At 46.4% G+C, this 23492-nt stretch overlaps 1 protein-coding gene across 3 annotated transcripts in view; it reads left to right on the top strand.

The window, feature by feature from the left end:
* Positions 1-23492, top strand: part of aqr (aquarius intron-binding spliceosomal factor) — a 57155-nt gene that overhangs the window by 3584 nt on the left and 30079 nt on the right. For all 3 annotated transcript variants that reach the window (XM_020054158.3, XM_010878692.4, XM_010878693.5), the window contains exons 10-28: positions 22-98; positions 883-947; positions 2597-2827; positions 3171-3274; positions 4652-4754; positions 6906-7026; positions 7945-8086; positions 8239-8417; positions 9484-9651; positions 11001-11170; positions 12570-12811; positions 12921-13073; positions 13726-13795; positions 16499-16609; positions 17037-17146; positions 20483-20618; positions 21120-21329; positions 23127-23264; positions 23359-23430. In XM_020054158.3, coding sequence (XP_019909717.3) covers positions 22-98; positions 883-947; positions 2597-2827; positions 3171-3274; positions 4652-4754; positions 6906-7026; positions 7945-8086; positions 8239-8417; positions 9484-9651; positions 11001-11170; positions 12570-12811; positions 12921-13073; positions 13726-13795; positions 16499-16609; positions 17037-17146; positions 20483-20618; positions 21120-21329; positions 23127-23264; positions 23359-23430 — 2602 coding nt within the window. The remainder of the gene's footprint in view (positions 1-21; positions 99-882; positions 948-2596; positions 2828-3170; positions 3275-4651; positions 4755-6905; positions 7027-7944; positions 8087-8238; positions 8418-9483; positions 9652-11000; positions 11171-12569; positions 12812-12920; positions 13074-13725; positions 13796-16498; positions 16610-17036; positions 17147-20482; positions 20619-21119; positions 21330-23126; positions 23265-23358; positions 23431-23492) is intronic.

Consider the following 23492-nt stretch of genomic DNA (forward strand, 5'->3'; position numbering starts at 1 on the left):
CATTGTTTCCTTTGTTTCCAGAGCCAAGATGGAGAGGACATTTCTCTCTGCACTCATTAAGAAGTTCCTGGGAGTTCTCGCGTCCATCCCCCCTGAAGGTGAACATTTAGCAGCACTGTTACTATTCCTCGCAAAGGGCTAGACCACAGACGGGAGGATGTATTTACTCAGGAGGGAGATGAGACGCTCAGGGCTAACGGTGGCTTTCACATTCATTTTCACATGTACACAGAAGTTGTCGCACCCTTTAAACATCACCCGATGATTTTGGGAAACGTTTTAGCGGAAGTCCCCGGTGACCCAGCTAAGACAATCCACGTGCCTGTGGTTAGGCAGCATACCTCCTCACACAGTGATTCCTAGATTCTTGATCGTCTTCGCTATTCTGAGGCCTCCTCTGTAACAGACCCCGACCCGGTCTCAGTTGTCATCTTGTCTCAGCTCAGTCCATCCTACCTTCATCCGTCCAGCAGTCCCTTCATTCGCCCCCTCTCCTTTAGACTTGACCTGCTGCTCATCCTTATTGCCCATGGCGATGATCTCCGCGGCGATGTAATGCAGGTTGACACACCACCACCCCACCCAGCCAACCTGACTACTTGGAATAGCATCTTAACCGGTCTCCCACTCTCTTATCCCCCCACAGCTCAGGGCTGTCCACACGTGCGCGCACACACACATGCACACGCCTTCTCTAATGACAGCCAATTTCCCAGCGCACACTGCAGTGTCTGAGGGGGAAACACTGCAGGGTCTCTGCACGGATGGGTGACTCGCCACTTTTTGGCCCTAGCTAGTTTACACACGTGTATTGGCCTGCTCTCGTTTTTCCTTCCCTTCTGTTTGACTTTTGCATTTCCTATCCTGTGTTGTCTTTCTCAGGTCCCGTTGCCATGGAGAAGTTACACTTTTGTGAGAGGTTCATCGAGCTCATGATTGACCTTGAGGTAAGATACCCTTAACAAGGCCCTCTGTGAGTTTATCGGGTGTTTTAGCTGTCATCCATTTTACACCTGAATATTCATATGGACAAAATTGATGACTCCGAATCACATCGATACTCTTACCGTAAAGCCGCTTTTCGTGATCTGTGTCAAGTATAGTACCCAGGCAGCCCTGTAGGGAGGGAAATGTCATTGGTATTGTGGAGTGATGGGAGGTGAAAGGTCAAGGTGTTTCACCTGGGGTCTCTATGAGGGCATGGACCCAGTCAAGACGGTCGCTTCCCTACAGACATGAAGGCAACATCGCTCCCGTTTCCACCCAGGGAGGATCGGCGGGATTGATTTCTCCTCTGTCTGATGACAAGTTATTCTTTCTTTTCCTGGCAGCGGCGAGCTAAGCTGCTTCCGGAGAAACCCTTTCCCTTTCAGCCGTATCGGTTTACGAAGGGATGGCTGAAATCAAACACTTCCCTCTGTGGGCTGATGTGATGATACCCTGTGAATCTCTTAATGAAAAGACACCTGACCCTTAATATGGGTGAGGGCGGGCTGTGTAGGAACCATAGATGGCGGTCGTAGATAGCGTGGTGTCTGTGTGTTGTGGAAGTCTAGTATTGTTTGCATTGCCTCAACATTTAAAGAGGTGAATTCAATGAAAAGTTTGAGTTGACATTTTCCTGTGTTTATTAAAAAAAATTTGACTTAGGAAACCCGAACTATGAAATGTATAAAGAATCTGAAATAACCTTCCGAAATAGGACCTGAATCAATAGAGACCTATTTTTAGGGTCGGCGTCCATGCTGAGAATTGTGGTTTGTAGATATATTGATCTGAAGGATTCCATAGCAAGAGTCAATCCATACATGGACTAATCCTGGTTCTAGTGTTGGTCTACTCCTCATCTCAAAGACCGGCTCTTTGTTACCAGCTCAGACCTGGCTTGAATATTAATTCTAGGATAGATTATACCGTATTTTAATAAGTTTGTTGACATTCCTGTGTTTTTTGCTGGACTGCGTAAGTGGAGCTGGCCAAGGAGAGCGACTGTCTCTTACTGAGTGCCTGACTGACTGACTACCCTTGTTGAATAGCATAGTGGTTAGCGACGCAGACCGCCTCAAAGTTGTCCGGGGTTTGATCATCGCCACGGACCAAACCAAGTAGGCTTTGGGAGTTGTTCAGGATTGGCTAAAACTTCTCTGGCTGCTTGCTTCAGTAGCTACATTATAGTAATCCTTATTAAAACTGTTTACAGTTATTTTGCCCCGCCAAAGACCATTTCGATTAACATAGCGTAGTTCACATAACGTTGTGGTTAGCTATTCAACTGTCATTGTTTCTAAAGAAATGAACCAGCCATGGAGTGATTGAAGTCATTGTTTTCATTATAGGTACTGTATAGATATTAGCTAGCCATCTACGGTAATCTCTTTCTAATCTAACGTGTTGAATGTAGTGTAGCGATCAATCAATCAACAACATTCATTCCCTCTTATTGCGGGCCGGCTGAACTAGGCTTGCCTGGTTTCTTGTTTACTGGTGACGGTCTGTCTTTCTGGGACCGGTTAAAAATGTTTCCTGTAATTACGGGGATGGGCAAACGGTCGATTATAAAAATAAATCTCTAATGGCGTATAACGTTTGTCTCCAGGCCCTGCTTCCGACGCGTCGCTGGTTCAACACTGTGCTGGACGACTCCCACCTAGTGGTTAGCTGTCATCTGTCCAGCCTGGTGCAGAGAGAAAAAGAGGGACACCTCTTCTGCCAGTTACTGGACATGCTGAAGTTCTACACAGGCTTTGAGATCAACGACCAGACTGGCAACGCCCTGACAGAGAAGGAGATGACCACCCTCCACTACGACAGAATCACCTCCCTCCAGGTACCTCCCAACCCAACGACGGACAGACTCTGTGTCGGTTGTTCGTTTGACCGGTTCATGTCAGAAATCATTATTAAACATTTTCTTGGAGGGCTGAGGACACATTGGGAGTTGTGCATGCATTCAGGAAAACCAAACCTTCACGATTTAGTGGCAGCTTCCAGAAGGCATTTGAAGTACTTTAATTCCTGAGAGAATTCATTGACCCTTTTAACATATCTTAGTCTTTCTGCCTTCTATGTCGGGCGTATAGGCTGGACCTCTCAGTGTAAAAGCTGCCATCCTGACATACCAGGGACTGAGGAGGGTGTGGTTGGTTCATGCTGAAACCTTTGTCTTTCAGCGGGCAGCCTTTGGCCATTTCCCAGAGCTGCAGGACTTTGCCTTGTCGAATGTGGCCGCGGTGGACTCTCGGGAATCCCTCACCAAACAGTTTGGCCATCTCAGGTACAGCGTGTCCTCGTTCCAGTTACACCTAGTGCCGCCATATTTTAACCATCCAAAGGATGGTTTAACCTGAAGAGTTTACTGCTCGTTTCCATGCCTATCGGCTGATGTTTCTGTAGCTGACATGCAGTAATAATAAATGCTGTATAATAGTGAATTATTTGAATCTGATGTTTCAAAGCTGATGTTATTGTTTGGTTGATGACCGATATGGAACAGTTACTGTGGCATGGCTGATGGCCTGCTGAGAGTGCCTTCCGGACAGTGGAAAGGCTGTCAGGCAGCCTGAGCTCTTGGCTGCACAGCGTCCAGCCAGAGGGAGGGTGGGAGAGGACCTCGCCTCATTAATTTAATCGATTTGCAAGGGCTTGAGAATAAACTCTTTGAACAGCTGTGTTAATCAGATCATATTAGCGAGCGGCCTTGCCAAAAAACACCCTGTCCATCCCTGTGAGTGTGAGTGTGAGTGTGAGTGTGAGTGTGAGTGTGAGTGTGAGTGTGAGTGTGAGTGTGAGTGTGAGTGTGAGTGTGAGTGTGAGTGTGAGTGTGTGTGTGTGTGTGTGTGTGTGTGGGATCCCGAAAACACACAGGCTGGGTTTTATCACGGACGCGCAAATAATTTCTCATCTTTCAGTTTAAAGTACCCTAGTCCTGTGTCGTCTGTGGCTACTAAATGGGTGGTGTTAATACGGATTGGTTTAGCGGGGCTACTGGCTCAAACAGTAGGTAACCTCTCCCCCATCGAGCCTGCTTCCCTCAGGAACAGATGTGTCAGTCATGAAGGTTCCCTAGACATGCCAGCGGTACGGTCAGCAAAACCCCTGACCCGCGCGGTTTCTGACCAAACGTGGCTTCGTCACGGGGCAGTCCACGCCGCGGCTCCTCCGTGACACGTGTCTGTCTGATTTGAAACGGCCCCAGCGCTCTGCCTCTGAAAGACGGACGGCTTTTGGTATCCCTGTCGCATCGATGCGGTTTCTGCCCCTGTACAAGCCTTGCTGACTGAGCAGCACTGAGACGGCCCTGGTTAGCAGGATAGACTGTAGGCAAACATGAGGACTAGATTACTGTGCTCACAAGCACAGAGTAAAGATATGGTCTGGGTACTGAGAAAATGTGGACGTTTTTCCTAATGTCAAATGAAATCATTTTCCGCTAATAATCACACTGACATATTCTGTTTAATGTGTTTCTCCCCATGGGTTGTCATTTCAGTGTGTCTTAAAAGATGGCTGCAAAATCCGTCTCACGAACTTAGTTGAAAGTATACTACCCTCTAATGCATGATTTTCAAAAGACGTGATTAGGTTGTGTTCATAGTTGTTAATGTGAAAAACTGCTGAATGGGCTTTTTTTCCTATTCTATTCTCCCTGCAGTCCTAACACTCTCCACCAGGTGGCCTCGTATCTATGCCTCCTACCAGAACTGGCTGAGGGACAAGACACCACTTATGAGAAGGAGGTCCTCCTGGAGCTTCTGGTAGGTGTCCTTACCAAACAGTAAACTGGGGTCCCTAAATCAATGTTCACCAAACTCGGGATCACAGTTTTGTTTTGTTGCTTCAAATGCGGTTCTACCGTTTTAACACCAAAAACGGTATATTATGACCCAATTCCTGATAGATGGGGAGAAAGATCATCATTAATGGTCATATTTTTACAATTATTACCTGACCTTTGATTCATTTCAAATCTTACTTTCTTCAGATTTATGTGTTTCAAAATCAGCCAATATGAATTGAGATTTGGATAATTTTTGTTGAATAACTCAGAGTAGAAAAGATTTTAAACGGCTCATGGGTCAGAAACAATTCACCTTGCCCTAACAATGGATGAACAACGCTCATTTTATTATTTAATAAAAAATCCTAATGTTTTAAGTCTTAGATCTGTGCATGGGGTGATGGGATGAGACAAATAGAGGAGGCTACGGTAATGACTATTGAGACCTCCCCCAAGATGCCCTTAAGCTTGATGGAGTGAGAGAATTCCTCTATTTATGGCTTGGCTAAATCGCAACGGCATCAAGATATGGTCGTTTGCAGAACAGTAAGCACTTGGAGAGCGCAGCAACATAATAAAAAATGTGACTTGTTCGAAAGCCAATCATTTACGCCTTTGACCTTGGAATAAATAGTGGTTGCATGCATGCCCCCCCCCCTTTAATCCAATTAGGGCTCCATTTTGGTGATCAAGAGAAGTGGGAAAAGGGGTGGTGGGGGTAGAGATGCTTTCTCTTATCCTCTGGGTGGGGACAAACCCGATGGTTCACTCCAACGCGCGGGCTGAGGCGAGCCGCACAGCAGGTGTCCGGTGTGGTGTCTTACCAAACGGTCGGCCAGTCCACCGACCTGCTCTGTCCTCACTGCTGGAGTAGCCCAGTCCAGGCTGAGGAACCCTGCCCCCCTCTGAAGAGAAGCTTTTCCAGAATTTGCTGATCAGATTGTTTCTAGAGCCAATGTCAGGGGGAGCATTTAAACGGCCCTGGGTTGCCCTGAGCAACCCCAATGCTCCAGAGTCCACTTGGGTATTGTGCAATATACGCCATGTTGTTTGGAGCCCTGCACCGTACAACCTGGAAACACATACACACAGACCTCCTGCGGAGGGGGAGGGAGGGATGGGGGAGGGACAGGGGGAGTGTAATCAAACCCGAGGAAGAAGGGGATGAGCTGGCTGGAGTTATGATTTGTTTTGAGCTTCTAGCTATCATTGTTCTCATGTTTTTCCTATAAACCATGAGCCATCCACATGGGAATTCTGATGAAAATGTATTTGTTCCTTTATTGTTGAATAATATCCCATTGGGAATTTATGATTTCCTTCCCTAGCACGAGGCCTGGATGGATAACTATGACAAAACCCTGGGTTAAATGGATGACTATGACGAAACCCTGGGTTAGATGGATGACTATGACGAAACCCTGGGTTAGATGGATGACTATGACGAAACCCTGGGTTAGATGGATGACTATGACGAAACCCTGGGTTAGATGGATGACTATGACTAAACCCTGGGTTAGATGGATGACTATGACGAAACCCTGGGTTAGATGGATGACTATGACGAAACCCTGGGTTAGATGGATGACTATGACGAAACCCTGGGTTAGATGGATGACTATGACGAAACCCTGGGTTAGATGGATGACTATGACGAAACCCTGGGTTAGATGGATGGCTATGACGAAACCCTGGGTTAGATGGATGACTATGACAAAACCCTGGGTTAAATGGTTACTGTCAGAGAAGACACCAGTGTGACAGGATTAGCATAGCAGGGCGGCCATTAGGTGACGGAATACATGAGAACACAGGGATTATATTGTATAGGCTTCTGAATCATTTTTGGCACTCAGGCATTTTGGCCACGGACCTAAAACAATCGCACATCCATACACACATTGCTGGCAAGCTAACTGGAGATAGAAGCCAAAGGCTTCTGACCTGAGACTCTTGATTAAACAGTGTTTTATACCCCTGTCTATACTCCGAGTGACTGGGGGATAAGTGTTGTTAGGACATTCAGTGCCAGAGTGGGGCAAATGCTTGTTAACCCAATTTATTTCTGTCTTCGTCACTCTCTCTGTCTCTGTTTGTCATCGCTCTTATTGCCCTGTCGCACTCTTAGGTGTCTCGTCACGAAAGGAGAATTTCCCAGATTGAGCAACTTAACCAGATGCCGCTTTATCCAACCGAGAAGATTATCTGGGATGAGAACATCGTCCCAACTGAGTACTATTCAGGCGAAGGTGTGTTGCTGTGTCTCTCGGCGTTACCTCTGGGGAATTCATTCCACATGCGGCATTCTGTGTTATCCTACACCTCTGGGGTACTGAGCTGGCACCCTCTTAATAGGCAATCCTCTTTTGGCTGGCAGGGGCACTTTAAGATGCCTACAGCCCCGTAAGCCTACTGAACTACATAAGCCCATTGACTTTCTATAGGGCTGTGTAAGCCAGCCAAGAGATTACAGGTGTGAACTAGTTGTATAGTTAATTTTGAGGTTTATACTGGCTGTATAGTCAACTCTACTCACTGCCCAAACTAACTGTTTAGTCAGTTCTGACACGTAAACTAGTTGTGTAGCCAACTCTGACGCGTGAACTAGTTGTGTAGTCAACCCTGAGGTGTCCTAGCTGGGTTAGTGATGGCCATTTGAGGCTTCGTTACCATTCTTCTAGCAGCAGGATATTATGCTGGCAGCGCTAACTCAGATTTTCTTTTTCATAATAAAAGCCATCATTGAAATATATTAGGCTATATAGTTATCAATCTAGTCGGTACATTTTATGTTTATTATCCGTTCCAATGTTGTTCTTCTGTTCTTTTTTACAGACTAGATTGTTAACTATATTGCCTTATAAATTTCAATGATGGCTTTCATTGTGATAAAGAAAATCTGAGTGCTGCCAGCATAATATCCTGCTGCTAAAATAATGCTAATGAAGCCTCGAATGGCCATCACTAAGCTGGGTCACCTCTGTCAATTTTCATGTCAAGGGGATTTTTCCTGTCTAGTAATTCCGCACTGGTCCTTGCTTACGGAAAACCCTTTCCCTATTCATGTTACATACAGATAGATATGTTTAGGTCTAATTGCTGTTTAGGATGCATCGCGTTTAGTGCGCCTGTGTCCATGTCTCTCTTTAACAGTGTATGTTTTCCAGGTTGTCTGGCTCTTCCTAAGCTGAACCTGCAGTTCCTGACCCTCCATGACTACCTGTTAAGAAACTTCAACCTGTTCCGCCTGGAGTCCACCTACGAGATCAGGCAGGATGTGGAGGATGTTGTGGCTCGTATGAAACCATGGTGAGCAGGGACATGCATTCAGAACTGATTCTACACTAATAAATCTGGTTGCTTGCCATTTTAATACCCTTTTCTTTTTACGTTCTCTTTCTATAAGCGGAGTGTGGGGGTGGTGGTCTTTGGCAGTGACCTGTCTTCCTCTCCTCCAATAGGCAGTCAGAGTACGGGGGTGTGGTGTTTGGGGGCTGGGCCAGGATGGCTCAGACGATTACTGCATTCTCAATCGTGGAGGTGGCCAAGCCCAACATCGGGGAGAACTGGCCGGCCCGAGTGCGAGCGGACATTACCGTCAACCTCAACGTGCGTGATCACATCAAGCACGAGTGGGAAGGTACATGTTTTAGTCCTCTACTCCTTTCCCATCTCTTTTGTCAAGCCTTAATACATCTATTCCTCCTCCCATACTCCATGTCCCTCCATCCTGTCTTCATGGACCCCTCTCCAGCCACCAAACATGAACACCTTTATGACCTCCCAGAAGTCTTTCCATTCAGACCTCCGTGTCCATTTTGATTGTACCTTGACCTTTGACACGCTCGGCCTTGTGTCTTCCTGACCACTTAACTTGAGTGTTTCATTTCCTCATCTTGTTGCTCCGACCAGGTGCGGCGTGGCCGCTGCCGGCGATATTAACTGGGTGGTGTCTGTCTCGATGGCATTGATTCACAGTTTTCCCTTGAATGTGTCAAACAAAGCAACTCTGGTGGGTTGTATTTAGGGTTGGCTGTGATGGGGAGCTGAAAGATAGTCAAGGGAAATGTTTCACAGAAGAAAAAAGGATGAGAGTCTTGAGCTCAGGGTTAGGAACGTAATATGGATGTGAATGAGGAATGAGATTCATCTAAACGTAAAAGTATCATTCCTGTAACGTATTGTAGCCCATGTATTTAGATGCGTATTGGATCGTGCTAGAAAGATTAGAAGCACGTTGCTATTAGGTTCCATACTGATTTAAGGTTGTGTCAATCTTTTGGAATTGCAATTTCAGGTGCAAACCAATAACTACATTTCTCAGACTTTGAACAATTTTCCAACAAAATAATGTTGCAGGAATGCTAATCGTCTCCGTTTCCAACTACAGAGATGATTTCCCCGACTGTCTGAAATAGTTTGTGCCACTGCTTGGATGAAATAGCGCAGGGCAACCTTTAAGTCATTCTGGGGATTTACTGCCGAAGTCCCAACTGCCCACGACTGGGGGCTAGAGGACTCCTCAAAGTCACGTTAATGGTTAATGTCAGGATAGCCTGGCGCTAGCAGAAACGCCCTCACTCTCCCTCTCTTTCTTTCACACCACTATTCGCAGGTCCGTCCGTCCCCCCGTATAATTACAGCTTCATGTTTTAAAGATCAGGCCTCCGCTGATGTGGCATTTTCCCTTCACCCCCCCCCCCCAGGGCTGCGGAAGCACGACGTTTGCTTTCTCATCACGGTGCGTCCCAACCTCCCCTACGGCACGCGCTTCGACCGCCGCCAGTCCTTCGTGGAGCAGATGGGCTTGACCTACGTGAGAGGCTGCGAGGTGCAGGGCATGCTGGACGACAAGGGCCGCGTCATCGAGGAAGGTCGGTCGGCGCATTTGTAGACACACACACTATCATCCAAATGCTTCCCGCCACACACACACACACACCCAGTCGTGTCACGTGTCTTTTAACCCCGCTTCTGTTCCACTTCCTTAACTTCCAGCCTGAGGTCTAATGGGATTGTCACATTGACACTCAAGCAGAGGCCTGACCTGGTCACATTAACATTCCATTAACCTCGGGGCAATGCATCACGCCTGAACGTCTTGGATGTTTTATTCATGAGATTTCTCACATTTCTCCATACTCAACAATACCATGGTCTCGCATCCATCCTCTTGACATCCTTTTTTCGTACCTGTGTTAGTGCTTTGAAAGACATTACGGGCGAGATGTTAGGTGGGTTAGCTGGTCCAACATATGTGCGAACACCAGAGACGACTCGTACACGCCGAGCTCAGAGCCTCCAGACATGGCATCCACAGTCTCTCTTCTCATTGTGAATGCAGAGAACGGTGCTAACGAGGCCGTGTTGCCTGTGAGTAAAAAGCCTAGCTCTCTTTAAACTTTCAGATGCCTGTAGGGCGAAGCCAGGGGCGCCCACGTCACCTGTATCGCTGTGTGTTTTGTGTCGACTGGTGCTATCATTTCTATTGATTTATTTATCCTCCATTTGTTCAGCAACCCCATTGAGATTTAAAGGGTGTAAAACGCGGTTACGTGAAGCCAGAAAGAGCTTGAAGATACGACCACCTGCGGATGTTGATTTTGGCTACTTTTACCTCCTGTCTTAATCTTCATGTGCCTGTTTCCAGCTGTCCTCAGTCTTTTATGTCTGTGTTCCGTAACCTTCCACTCATCGCTCATTTTACTGAGTGGGGATTTAAAGGTAATGCTATATCACAGCCATATCAGTCTCCCATGAAGACCAGTTTGAAGCCTCTAGCTGGAGGGGTTGAGGGGCATCACGTTGTAATGTGTTGGAGTTGAGGTAATGAATGAGTGTCCTGGACCAGGGGTTTTGCTCTCTTGGGAACGAGTAGTCATGATAGGTATTTCTGGAACGTAAGATATTATGTTGTATAAAATGGTCCCTTAAGAATCTATTTGAGAAATCTCTCTACTCTTTGGTTACCAATAAACCTCAAAATGCAGTTTCTATTTTGGTATTTCATAGTGTACCATTTCTGCTTTGAACGCCTGTTTATTAAAAAAAAAAATGGCCCTAGTGAACAATGACCTTAACACTTTAAATGTCCTGCACACTTGCGCGCACACACATCATTACATTCATTCCATGTCTGTGATCCCATGCTGCCACAGGTACCAACTTTACTTTCTGGCCCATAGTAGCTATACAATGGCTGTATCCCTCTCCCGTTCTCTAGGCCCTGACCCCAAGCCCAAAATGAGAGGAGACACCAGGACCTTCCGAGTGTGGCTGGACCCTAACCAGTACCAGCAGGACATGACTGCCAGCATCCAGAATAGCACAGAGGACCCCTACGAGACCTTCAACATCATCATGAGACGCAAACCCAAGGAGAACAACTTCAAGGTATTGCACTTGATTTTTTCCCCACTTCCTGTCCAGATAATCTGTGTTCAGGCTTCCTTTCACCTTGTGTCCTTCAGTTCCTTCTCTCTGTCCATTCCCGTTATTCCTTCACTTGTCCCTTACTTAGGCACACCCCCCCAGCCTTGATCTCACTTCCACCCCTCAGTGATCAATCACTCAGACTGTTCTGGCTCGATCCAGAATCCTGTGAGTGAACCTGAATTACCTCCAGGTCAAGGCTTTCGATTCCTCCCACTGACCCCAGACAGAGGCCCTCAAGGCTGGGTGACATTGCACCGTGTGAACCCCCTCTTTTCAGGCATATCGGGAGGCATGCGTGTCGTACAATGCATATTCTGTTGGATCACTTTGCACTTCTGTTTGGTGCTTCTGCTAATATAGAGGACTAAGAGGAGCAAATGTTGCCCTTAACTATGTTGGTTTTATCTTCTGTAGTTTCTCAACATTTTAGCGCCTTTTAAAGAGCTTGTTAACACATTTAGTAAGTCTTGTTTAGGAAGAAAGTGAGTCTTTTACATGTTGAAAATTCCATTTCAAGTATATGTGAATGTTATTTTCATATGCTCACTGTCGATTTCTTTTGTCTCATTGCTGACATTTCAATGTCACACCAATGACAGCCATTTCGATTTGAAAGCACGGAAATGCTTTTTATACTGTGGAATTGTGTTTGGTCCTGGAGACTTGAAGAAGTTGGTTCTGTTTTACTCGACACAAAACGAAATGAAAAGGAATAATTTCGAGTTATTTGGCCCATTCATTGAGATTGCATTGACATGCATGCATGTTTATGCAGTCACTGGTTGTGGATATGCTCTGTCCTGGGCTGTGGACCTAGGACAAGGCCTGGGAACCTAGTTTAGATACATGTTATCATAGACATGTCAAATCTACCTGCCTCTGTCCGGAGGCTAAACTGGGATTAGTTTGGACCATATATTACAAAAAATCCAACACAGAAATGGATCATGGACCTCAGAATCAGTATTTTTCTATAGCCATCCCAATCACCTGAGCTTAACCCCATTGAAATTCTGTTTGGTAAGCTGAGTACACAGCGAGTACCATAGACTCTGGTCTGGAGAGATTTGGCACAGGGTTTCAAATCCATTGTTGTGTTCTTTAACCTTAACAAATATTATCGGAGAAGACTGTTAGGGCTTTTTTCTTTGTATAAGTGTACAAAGTACAACATTTTGAAGTCCCAATAATTGCATTTTCTATCGTTGAGTATAATATCAAGCCGATATACAACCATTTTGTTTCACAATGCCTTTTTTTTGCTCTGATCTTTGCCAATGGGGCGCATTGTTCTGGAGGTCACTCTATTAACCTTTTGATGTCTGATCGTTTTCTCAACATCTTGCGTTCTCCCCAGGCTGTCCTGGAGACCATCAGGAATCTGATGAACACAGAGTGTGTGGTCCCGGAATGGCTCCATGACATCATCCTTGGCTACGGTGACCCAGGCTCCGCCCACTACTCCAAGATGCCCAATCAGATATCCTCCCTGGACTTCAACGACACCTTCTTAAATATCGACCACCTTAGATCCTGTTTCCCTGGTTACACTGTCAAAGTTACTGTGGACAACCCTGAACTACAGATACCGCCATTTAGGTCAGAGGTCAAGGGTTAGCTGGAGTTGAGTTTTCATGGGGTGTTTTCTTTTTTAAATGCGGTCCAACTCCTACGTGTCTTTGAACGTCCTTCTCTTCTGCCACTTTAGAATCAAGTTCCCTGTGCAGAACAAGGCAGACAAAGGCAAGAAGAGGAAGGCTGATTCTGAGGAAGAGGAGAAAAACAAGGAAGATAAAACACTTATAGTGGAGCCTCATGTCACACCCAACAGAGGGCCCTACCCGTACAACCAACCCAAACGGTGAGGGTCAAAGGTTACTTTTCAGAATCTAAAATCCCAGGACAACCAGAAGGGGCTTTAGGAGCCATTCAAATCTCATCTCCACTATGTCAAATGGGCTCCTAAATTGCCTACCTATTTCCAAATCAACCTCTGCTCTGTAATACGTATTGGTGTAAAATGTTTACATTTCTGTCTGGAATGTTTTGTAGTGAATCGGATTAGAGTGCTTTTAAGTCTGTCAAGGTGAGCTCTGGGGATTTGGTCAGGTCTCTGGTGTAATGTTTTTAATCTCTCCTACAGTTCTGTTGAGCGAGGTCGTTTCCTGAAATTTAAGCCCTGCAGCAAACTCAATCATAAGACTGTTTCAGATTAGGTTGTTTATCTTGAACATATACATCTTAATCATAACCAAAAAAATAAATTGGCTTTTTAGTTGTTGAAATTAACATTTGTCTGATCTGATGGTCACTTTGCACCTTCAAATGTAACTTTGCTTCTTTAGTTGCACTTTGATATACAAACTTGTTATGCCCAGCAACCCCTGGGTCCGGTGACAGAAATATCTTTCATGAGTTGTTTAAAAGAACGCAACTCAATTTTGTTTCTCCTGAGATTTCACCATGTGCTTTGAAACCCTCTGACCATGTGTGGAAATGTTGTGTTGTTGCAGGAATACCATCCAGTTTACACCAACTCAGATAGAGGCCATCAGAGCTGGGATGCAGCCTGGACTCACCATGGTGAGATCTTTTACTGTCTCATGACCTGCCTTCTGGCTGCTTGCACACATCTTTATACCATCTCAGTAAGTCACTGCTCGTATTGATGATGCTGCTTTCTAGGGATGCACCGCTATGTCAGGCAGCAATCCGTATTACTGGCAAACATTTTATAATCGGTTTCAGCAAAACATACAACGTAGCTAATTTAAACAAAAAAATGACTCTTTAGCAAATTACTCCTTATCTAAAGATTAAAAATTGCATTTCTTTAAGCAGTTTTGAGAGTTAAATACCTTACCTACCTTATTGCGTTGTATAATATGGAATGTGTGTTTTTTATATAATTTATTATTATCTGCCTTATTTTGGAGTCTTATGTTTTTAAAATATATAGAAATGACTTGTATATGATTTAATTTATATTTCTGGAAGTTAGAAGCATTACTAAAAGCCACATGTCTTTTGTAAATCATGCCAGGATACTGAGGTACACAAATGACAAAACATTGGTATTGGCTTATGGGCAATTGTGGTAATTGAATATCAGCTAATGGTATCAGCCAGTAATGTTCTTATCGGTGCATCTCTAGTGCTTTTCATTTATTATAAAACATACGGGGAGTCAAACTTATGTTTAAGCAATTTTTTTACATTAATGTGCTTTCAGAAACCGATAAGAACATTACTGCCTAATCTTGTCTGATTAATCAGCCAAACTGTTAGGTAGTTATTTGTAAATGTGTCATTGGATTTGGAACTGTGATTGCTAAGAGAATATCTAATGCCTGGTTGCTTTGTTTTGACGTCAGCTAAATCAGGGCAGAGGAAGTTGTCTCAGACGTGAATAAATAGCTAAATAAGTGACAGAGGGTTTCAGTTTGACGTTTGGCAAAATTAGTGTACTCTGTTCACCTTTTATTTGGACGGGCTAATACCTTTTCATGTGTTGTCAAAATGAAACCTCTCATCTGGCAAACAGTCTGTGGCTGAACTACTCATTTACCAAGACAGTGGGTATGCATTAAAAGTTTCACTGCTCTCTTGTGTTCTTAACTGTGCCTGTCAATCACTCGTAACCCAGAGAGTGATCTTGGCTACCGCAGCATTCTTGCCGTTCCAGTGAGCTGTGATAGGACACGTGGCATATCAGCCTGGACTGGTTGAAGATTTGGGAAACATTTAACCACTCTGCTTGACACGGGCAACTCCTCCAGCCGCTAGTAGAAAAGAGGGAGTTATCAGTCCTTCCCGATCCTCATCACTCGCGCCGACCTCAGTTTGACCTCACTGGCGAGACGTTGCCCCAAACGCCTCTCCGCTAAACGTACAGAAACGGTGCTTATCGAATGCATTGAAACTCACAAGCGGCTTCTCAAACACAGAAACGCCCACCAGCAGTGTTTTCGGTGAGACACACACACACACTCTCGCTCGCTTTGATGAAGCTGTTGATTGGTAGCTGGCAGAGATCTGCCTGTTATTTATTGGGCAGCTGCTAGGGTGTCAGCGCTGCCATTCAACAACACTACCCATAAACCACTCACTTGGATGTGGCGTGACAATTGTTAGCTGCCAAGACAGCTTCCGAGTGCCACTCCGCTCGTATCATGTGGCGGAATCAGAGTGGGAGCTGTTCTTAATCTGGTCAGTTTTTACTCTCAGGGTCTAAACTGGCTTTCATGTGATCCTGCATAAATAATGAGAAAATGTGTTGAATAGCTGTCAAGTGTTTAATTCATAATGAGCATGCACTAAACTCACTGTACTCGAGTCAATGCAAAGCAATTTATAATGCGATCGTTGGAGAATACTTGTGAGAAAGCAGTCTTTTTTTGAGTGCTTAGGATAATAACAGTAAGTCTAACTATAAAAAGTTATTTATTAACAGTCAGGGTGTTTCCAATGGAGGAAATGTGGGTGTATTGGTAGCCACTATGTGCCATCATTTCTTTGGTTAAGGTTTGATAATAGACTGCCAATGATATGTGCTGTGTCACACTTATATAGGGTTGTGCAACTGCAGATTGTAAAAGTGATGTAGCTGCATCTTCACTAGCGCTTGAGAAAACACTTGTTTTGCCTGAGCACAACCGCACCCCCGTGGTTCAGCCCCGCCTAACCGCACCCGTGGTTCAGCCCCGCCTAACCGCACCCGTGGTTCAGCCCCGCCTAACCGCACCCGTGGTTCAGCCCCGCCTAACCGCACCCGTGGTTCAGCCCCGCCTAACCGCACCCGTGGTTCAGCCCCGCCTAACCGCATCCGTAACTTGAGAGTTATTTATAGAACAATTTCAAATTCCATTCCTAAATGTGTGAGAGATGCTAGCATTTTTACCAGCCCTTGTGCTGTTGCACAATGAATGGCAATGCAAGACTACTAAACAACTTCACTGGACATGAGAAAACATGCGATTAACAACATTGTCAAAAGGATCCACTTTCCTTAAAAGCATGAGGTTTTTCGCTTCTCCACTTAAGTTCCAGTTACGGTATTATTGTTTTTGATGCTTTAACCTCCATAACTGCCAAATATACTTTAAAATATGTGCTCTGGATAACAGACGAGGAACCTGTCCATTCATTTAGGGGCAACGGGGATGGCTGGGGTCTAAAATACTATCTACCTCAAACCGTCTCTTCAACCTACTCTTTGTACATTCTACCCCCTCCTTCTACATCTTTCTTTCACATCCTGCTCTTCTCTCCTCCCGCTTCTCCCAGGTGGTGGGTCCTCCAGGAACCGGTAAGACTGATGTGGCTGTCCAGATCATCTCCAACCTCTACCACAACTTCCCTGAGCAGAGGACCCTGATAGTCACACACTCCAACCAGGTAGGAAAGTCCTCCAGAAGTCTGTCTTTATTCTCAGGTAAATTAATCCCTGGAGAACGCAGGGTATCCTCCTTGTACATGGGATGTTATTCTACCGTTGATGGAATGTATTTTAGGAAACCAAGATTCATTTGCAAATCTTGCCCCAAAATGGTGCCATTAATTACTTAGAAAGCCCTACTTCTGATCACAGAGGATCATTTCCTTTGTGACCCTGTCTCCTTGAATCAGAAACCAGAAACCAATCCAGATGTATTTTACTTCCCCAACAGCCGGCTGCCAGTGAGAACCTCTAACGTGACTGAAGGGGGTTATGACATTTCTGGGTTTCTTATCAAGCAGTGTTTCCCTCCCCTAGCCAAAATATGGCCATTTCGGTTTATATTGCCCCTGCAATTCTGTAATTCTGTGTGTGTGTGTTGTACAGGCTCTGAATCAGCTGTTTGAGAAGATCATGGCTCTGGACATAGACGAGCGCCACCTCCTGCGTATGGGTCACGGAGAAGAAGCCCTGGAGACGGAGAAAGACTTCAGCCGGTCAGAACTGTTCCCGTTGCCATCCTGTCGGGCACGCCCAATTGAGCCCACGCGAGCATGTTAGGCTCCCCATTCCCATTGCCATGTGTTAGGCTCCCCATTCCCATTGCCATGTGTTAGGCTCCCCATTCCCATTGCCATGTGTTAGGCTCCCCATTCCCATTGCCATGTGTTAGGCTCCCCATTCCCATTGCCATGTGTTAGGCTCCCCATTCCCATTGCCATGTGTTAGGCTCCCCATTCCCATTGCCATGTGTTAGGCTCCCCATTCCCATTGCCATGTGTTAGGCTCCCCATTGCCATGTGTTAGGCTCCCCATTGCCATGTGTTAGGCTCCCCATTGCCATTGCCATGTGTTAGGCTCCCCATTGCCATTGCCATGTGTTAGGCTCCCCATTCCCATTGCCATGTTTTAGGCTCCCCATTCCCATTGCCATGTGTTAGGCTCCCCAATGCTAACTGACCATCCGCACGTCTACACATCTGCAGCCAATTGAAGGCGCATACAGCTAATTTTATGGCCACGCAACCAGCTGGTCACGCGTTAGACTCAGTAAACTGTACTGTTACACTTCCTTAGGGCCTGCCCCTATCTCCAGCACACTCTCTCTAACTCTCTGTTTTTGTCTCTGTCTGTATCTCTCTTTTGCCTACCTTCTTTCTGTCATTTTCTCAGCATTTCAGTCCCCGTCCCCCCCACCTTGTTTCCTCTAGCCTTCTGTGCATGTGAAATGTGGCACTCAGTCAGATCTATGCTTTAGATGTTCTGGGGTGAGTTGAGTCGATGACCCCAACCCCACCTCCAAGTGCTGGTTAGTTAGCTGTGGGCTAGTTTGTGTGTTGTGCTGCGTATGTGAGAGCGTTGAGTGCTTCTGTGTTCATGTGTGCTGGCATGCCCACACACACACACATGCAGTCGGACAGCCCATCATCTCACCATTGGGAAACCCACTAGGTTTTCTGAACCAGGGGCAGCCCCATCAGTTTGTACAACCACACCGTTTGGGGATTTCTGGATGCGTACGACTGTTTCCGTCTTGTTCAGTGGCTTCAAGGGCCGTGAGTAAGAGACCTGAACCACGCATTAAAGACAGGGAGCATTCCTGAAATCACTATCAACAGGCCTGCCATGCACACATGCGCGCACACAAGGATCTTAGATACCCAAAACATTTACCGTTACATAACTTACATAACGTTTTTCTCGTCCAACTTCACCTGACCCGTCTTGGATGTGTTGTTTTTAACCATCAGTCTGTGGTGGAGACCAAAAATAGAGTCGTTGATCTAAAATAGTACCACCATCATTGAATATTTATTGAGTTCTGACGCGCCGGCTGTTTTCTCGAGCCTTGATCTCACTGTGAGACTGACTGTACACCTCCATCAGGGCGAGCAGCTTTACAGCGTAGCAGGAGCCCGGAGGAGTCTGCCTCTTTATTCACTGGCTAACAGAAATAACAGAAACCCCTACACCTTGAGTTGACGCGGAGAGCATTTGTCGCGTTGAAAGATGGACGTTGGGGTTAACCTAGTCCAGCGCTACCTTCCGTTTGCTCCCTGGAGTCTTGGCGTGCGGCTCCTCTAACCCGTTGTACAGTAGACGCCACTGTGTCAAAGGTCTGAGATGTGTGACAGCAATCGTCCCCGCTAGCAGACACATGGACGCCAACTGGCTACAGATTCATTCCTTTTGGTCCAATAATGAGGAAGCAGAAAGCTGGGGATGGTCGTTGGCGCTGTACGTTATAGAGTACTGGATGAGAAATGAAGAGGCCCTCTGTTCTCACTGCTCAACCGCCGCTAGTTTATAGTGCCTTTCATCTATCATACATTGATTTATACCCCTCCCGTTTCTTCCCCCCTGCTTACTCAAGTTCTAATGAGAGGTTAAAATGCCGGTTGGGTGAAGATCCGAGGTGTTTCATGGACATTGAAATGATTCATGACTTAAATGATCAGTTTGCATTTGTCTCCATTTTCCGTGGTCTCTCCTGGGACTATAGAGCAGAGGGCTGCTTTTTTGATGAGGGAAATGAGCTCTCTCCACTTTTTAATGTTATCATCGTCGGCCGAAGCGAGTGTAATTCTGGTCATGAATCATCTGCTGTGGAGATTAGTGCCGAGACCTGTTTAGGTCCCAATCTCAAGTATAACTCTCTCACACACACACACACAACTAGTAATCGGCTTACTGGGTTCAAAAGTCGTTCTTTCATGACCCTCTCTGGTCCCTCGGCAGCAGACAAGGTGGTTTAAAATGTGGAATCGTAATAAGATGTCAAAACACGCAGGATGGCGATAGTTAGGTTTGTCCGTGTCCTGCGTGTGAGCTGAGGCATCGACGTCGGGGTTTGAACCCTAAGCGATAGTCCCATGGAATATCGTAAAGGGCCGTTGAAATTTCTCTGCGTCAACCAGGGTTGTTGTTGGAGCTGTCGGGCGGCATCGTCTTACCTCTTCGCTGTAGCCATGTCACAAGACCTTTGTTACGCAGGGTGACGCTGTGTTATTTGGTGCATTTGACGAGTAAACTGTGAAACTTTTGCGACTTGGTTTGGCAGATGCTCGTTCAATTGTGGTCGTTGGCCGGAGAATCTTGGTTGAGCAAGGGGTGTGATAGCAAACAGAACGGCCCGGCGGGATGTCCTCAGCCAGACGCTCGTCGTTGTCGGCTCTCCCGAGCCGTCTGGGATTTGGTGCAAGGCGGGGCAGTGTTCCAAATGAAGGCCTCATGAAAACCTTAAGTAGCCCATTCAAAGAATCGCAATAAGCATATCATATCGTCACCTAAGCACCGTGATAGTGTTTACACTGCAGTTACATTTTTATATGCTAGTCTTTTAGCTCTTATCCGGAGTGACTTACAGGAGCACTTAGGCTTAAGTGCCTTACTTAAAGACTGGAGTGACAGCACATTTCTTTTGACTGTTCTGATTGCGTCGCTAACTCATTAATTATAGCATTTATGCGCCTTGGTGGTTTTTGATAAATGGCTAGTATCCCACCACTAGGGGTCCCACTAGATATGAGGCTTCTTCCCACCATTTGAGCTTGAGGACAGTCCTTCCTGCGCAGCACACAAGCACCAGACAGCACTTAATGATGCACTATTTCAGTGTAAAAACTAGGGCCCAAGAGTGGGGTATGTAGAAACACTGGCCACCTTCATCTGCCCTTGAGATTTGTGCGGTATAAATGAACGGCAATAACTTTGTCGATTAACGTTTGTTTAATTTTCCCGCTTCATTTCCGCTGTCTCTCTGCTGGCGGCGTACGTTTCCGTGGTCAGTGTTTGTGTTGTGAACGGGGCCTTCTGTAATTTGTCCTGTCCAGGTACGGCCGTGTGAATTACGTGCTGGCCCGGAGGCTGGAGCTGCTCAGGGAGGTGGCCCGTCTGCAGGAGAGTCTGGACGTGCCCGGGGACGTGTCGTACACATGTGAGACCGCCGGACACTTCTACCTCTACCAGGTCAGTGGGGAGGTGGCTTTTTCTTCTTCAAGTACTTAGTCTGATTATCCATGTTGACAGCCGATTGCCAGAAGTGTTAGTATCTTTACACTTCGTATCCGCCTCAACAGCAAATGCCAAAATATGACGCCATGCGCGCAGTGTTTATACCATGTCCTCGCTGTTTCTCCGTCAGCTAATTACTGCACACTGCTTCCAGGGCATGTGCCCCAGCCAACAATTAGGCTGCATGAATCAGCGGAAGTGTGATTGTGATATTAACACGTGCGATCACCCATATCGGGTGTCCTCTGGCTGTCACAAGTTCTTTTTAGCGGCGGATCCGTTGTAGCCATGACATTAGTGGCGGATACACTGACACAAGCCTCTTTTTATTCCCAGCCAACAGTAAGAACGTCTGTCTTACTGGTTTCCCGTGCATTTTTGTAGGTCCAACCGTGTAACTTTAGGTCCAGTATCACCTGAACTAATGCGTGTTTGTATGGCTCCCCGGTGTTCCAGGTCATGTCTCGCTGGGAGGAGTACACGAGCAAGGTCCGGTCTAAGCAGGGCCGGCCCGTGGCGGCGGAGGCCGTGGCGGCGCACTTCCCCTTCCACAAGTACTTCTCCAACGCCCCGCAGCCCGTGTTTCACGGTCGCTCCTACGAAGAGGACATGGACATCGCCGAGGGCTGCTACCGGCACATTAAGAAGATCTTCACCCAGCTCGAGGTAGGCAGGGTGTGGTGAGATCGCCGTGTTCACCTCACGTGTTGTCATCGACCCAGTCAGCAGTCGCTAAGAGTTCCTCCCAGGAGAATAGCCATCTGTGGGTGTGGTCAGGTGGAAGGCGGGTCTGTTTTCCTGTTTCCCAGGCTCGCTGGCGATTGGTTGGACTGGGTAGGGTTCTGACCCTCTGTTCATTTACAGTCGCCTGGCAACAGCAGTCACATCAGATTTCATCAGCTGCTTCTGTTATCATATCCAGAGTCTGTAAAGTAGTCTGAGAGACGGACTGACGTTGTGTCTTTATCATCCGTAACCCATCGCTGTTGAACCTGTCTGTCCCTGTCCGCCCCTCCCTTGTCACACCCTCAGTTCTCCCTGTCCCCTCGCTCGGCCTCTCTGCATATAGGAGGGTGTTTTGCGAGACGGGATGGAGATATGATGATGGGTGACATGTCACCCTCTTCATCTCCCGCTAACCCCATTGGCAACGACACGGGACCCGGCGTCTGCCTCCTCAGTTGGAGATGAAGATTACAGGACCTGGCACTCTCTGACCCCCCCTCCCGCACACACGCATACGAGCACACACGGATACGCTATTTTCCCATTTATCTTTTATGGGAGCTATGCCGAGGCCTTGCAGAAGCAATAAAGAAGTTATTGACCGGAGATAATATCCACACCTTGGCTCTACATGTCCTTGATTTATCCAGCCTTCTGCGGCATCTGGCTATATTCCGTCAGACAGGAACACCTGACGTTGCCCCAGGCCAGCACCCGAACACCGGGCCCAGCCCCCAGTTCAGCTCCTAACGCCAGGCCCAGCCCCCAGATCAGCCCACAACGTTGCCACTGTAGAGTTCTGTCCACCTTCTGTAACGTTAGAATTTCCAGACTCCTCTATTCTCCACGTAACCCTAAGAACCCTGAAAAGTTTAGGTGTTATGAGGTGCTATACAAACGAACATACATACACACACACACACACACACACACACTAAAACAGTAATTTTTTCGGGGAAGTAAAACAGCTGAGTTTTGTTCTACATCCAACCAAACTCTTGTTTATCCTCTGTCTCCCTGCCCACCTGCTGTCCTTTCAGTGTGTGGGTGAATACTCCCAGGGAGGGAGGAACGGCGGCTTCATTTCACCCTTCAACCGCTGAGGAGCCGTGCCGTGTTAAAAATAGGCCTCATTAATACTGCACGTTTCGATCAAGTTTAATATTAATGTGAAAATAGTAACTACTTGTCGGTTGTTACTCTTTCCCAGCCCAAGATATCCTAGTTGTGTTATGGGATATCACGGAAAATGGTTTTTGGTCTAGCAACCTCGCATATTCCCTAAAAGCGTAGGGGAGGTCATGTGCAATTCCTTGTTTTGATATTTGTTTCAAAGGAACGTAATGTGAGTGTTATGTCGTATTATTTACAATAAAATGTAGATGTCGATGTTTTAGAAAACATGGTGTCGTATTTATCATGCTGTGTTTTATCATCAGTGTTCTCAGCAGATGTATTTTGTAATGTTTATGTAAAATATTGAGTCTAACTTCAGTTCACAGTAGCAGGTACTATGTTTTTTTGGTATGTTTTTTTAAATGTCCATTTCTTCGTCAATGTGACGTCTAAGCCTGAACTCTGTGAAGTTACTGAACAAGTAGTTACCAGCTGACAGTGGTTGACCTATTTGCCTGTTAACCCCCAGCTCTAACTCCAACCCCAGCCATTTCCACCTCGTGTCTGTGTGTGAATTGTCTTTGTGTGTGTGTCTAAAGTGTGCCTATGTGTGTCCATCAGGAATTCCGTGCCTTTGAGCTGCTGAGGAGCGGATTGGACCGTTCCAAGTACTTGCTGGTGAAGGAGGCTAAGATAATTGCCATGACCTGTACCCACGCTGCTCTCAAACGCCACGACCTGGTGGAGCTGGGCTTCAAGGTCAGGCCCGGACACAAGCACGCAGGCATGCACATTCCCTGCTCAGATCAAAGACAAATGTTCTCTTAAACGTTTTCTTTGAATCTGTTTCCAGTATGACAACATCCTGATGGAGGAAGCCGCTCAGATCCTGGAGATTGAGACCTTCATCCCTCTTCTTCTGCAGGTGAACGTAACCGAGCTAAACCCAAATGTCCAGGTCATAAGCCTGTCTTGAGATGGTCAGCA

Source organism: Esox lucius, chromosome 15, assembly GCF_011004845.1.
Source record: "Esox lucius isolate fEsoLuc1 chromosome 15, fEsoLuc1.pri, whole genome shotgun sequence".
Lineage (NCBI taxonomy): Eukaryota > Metazoa > Chordata > Actinopteri > Esociformes > Esocidae > Esox > Esox lucius.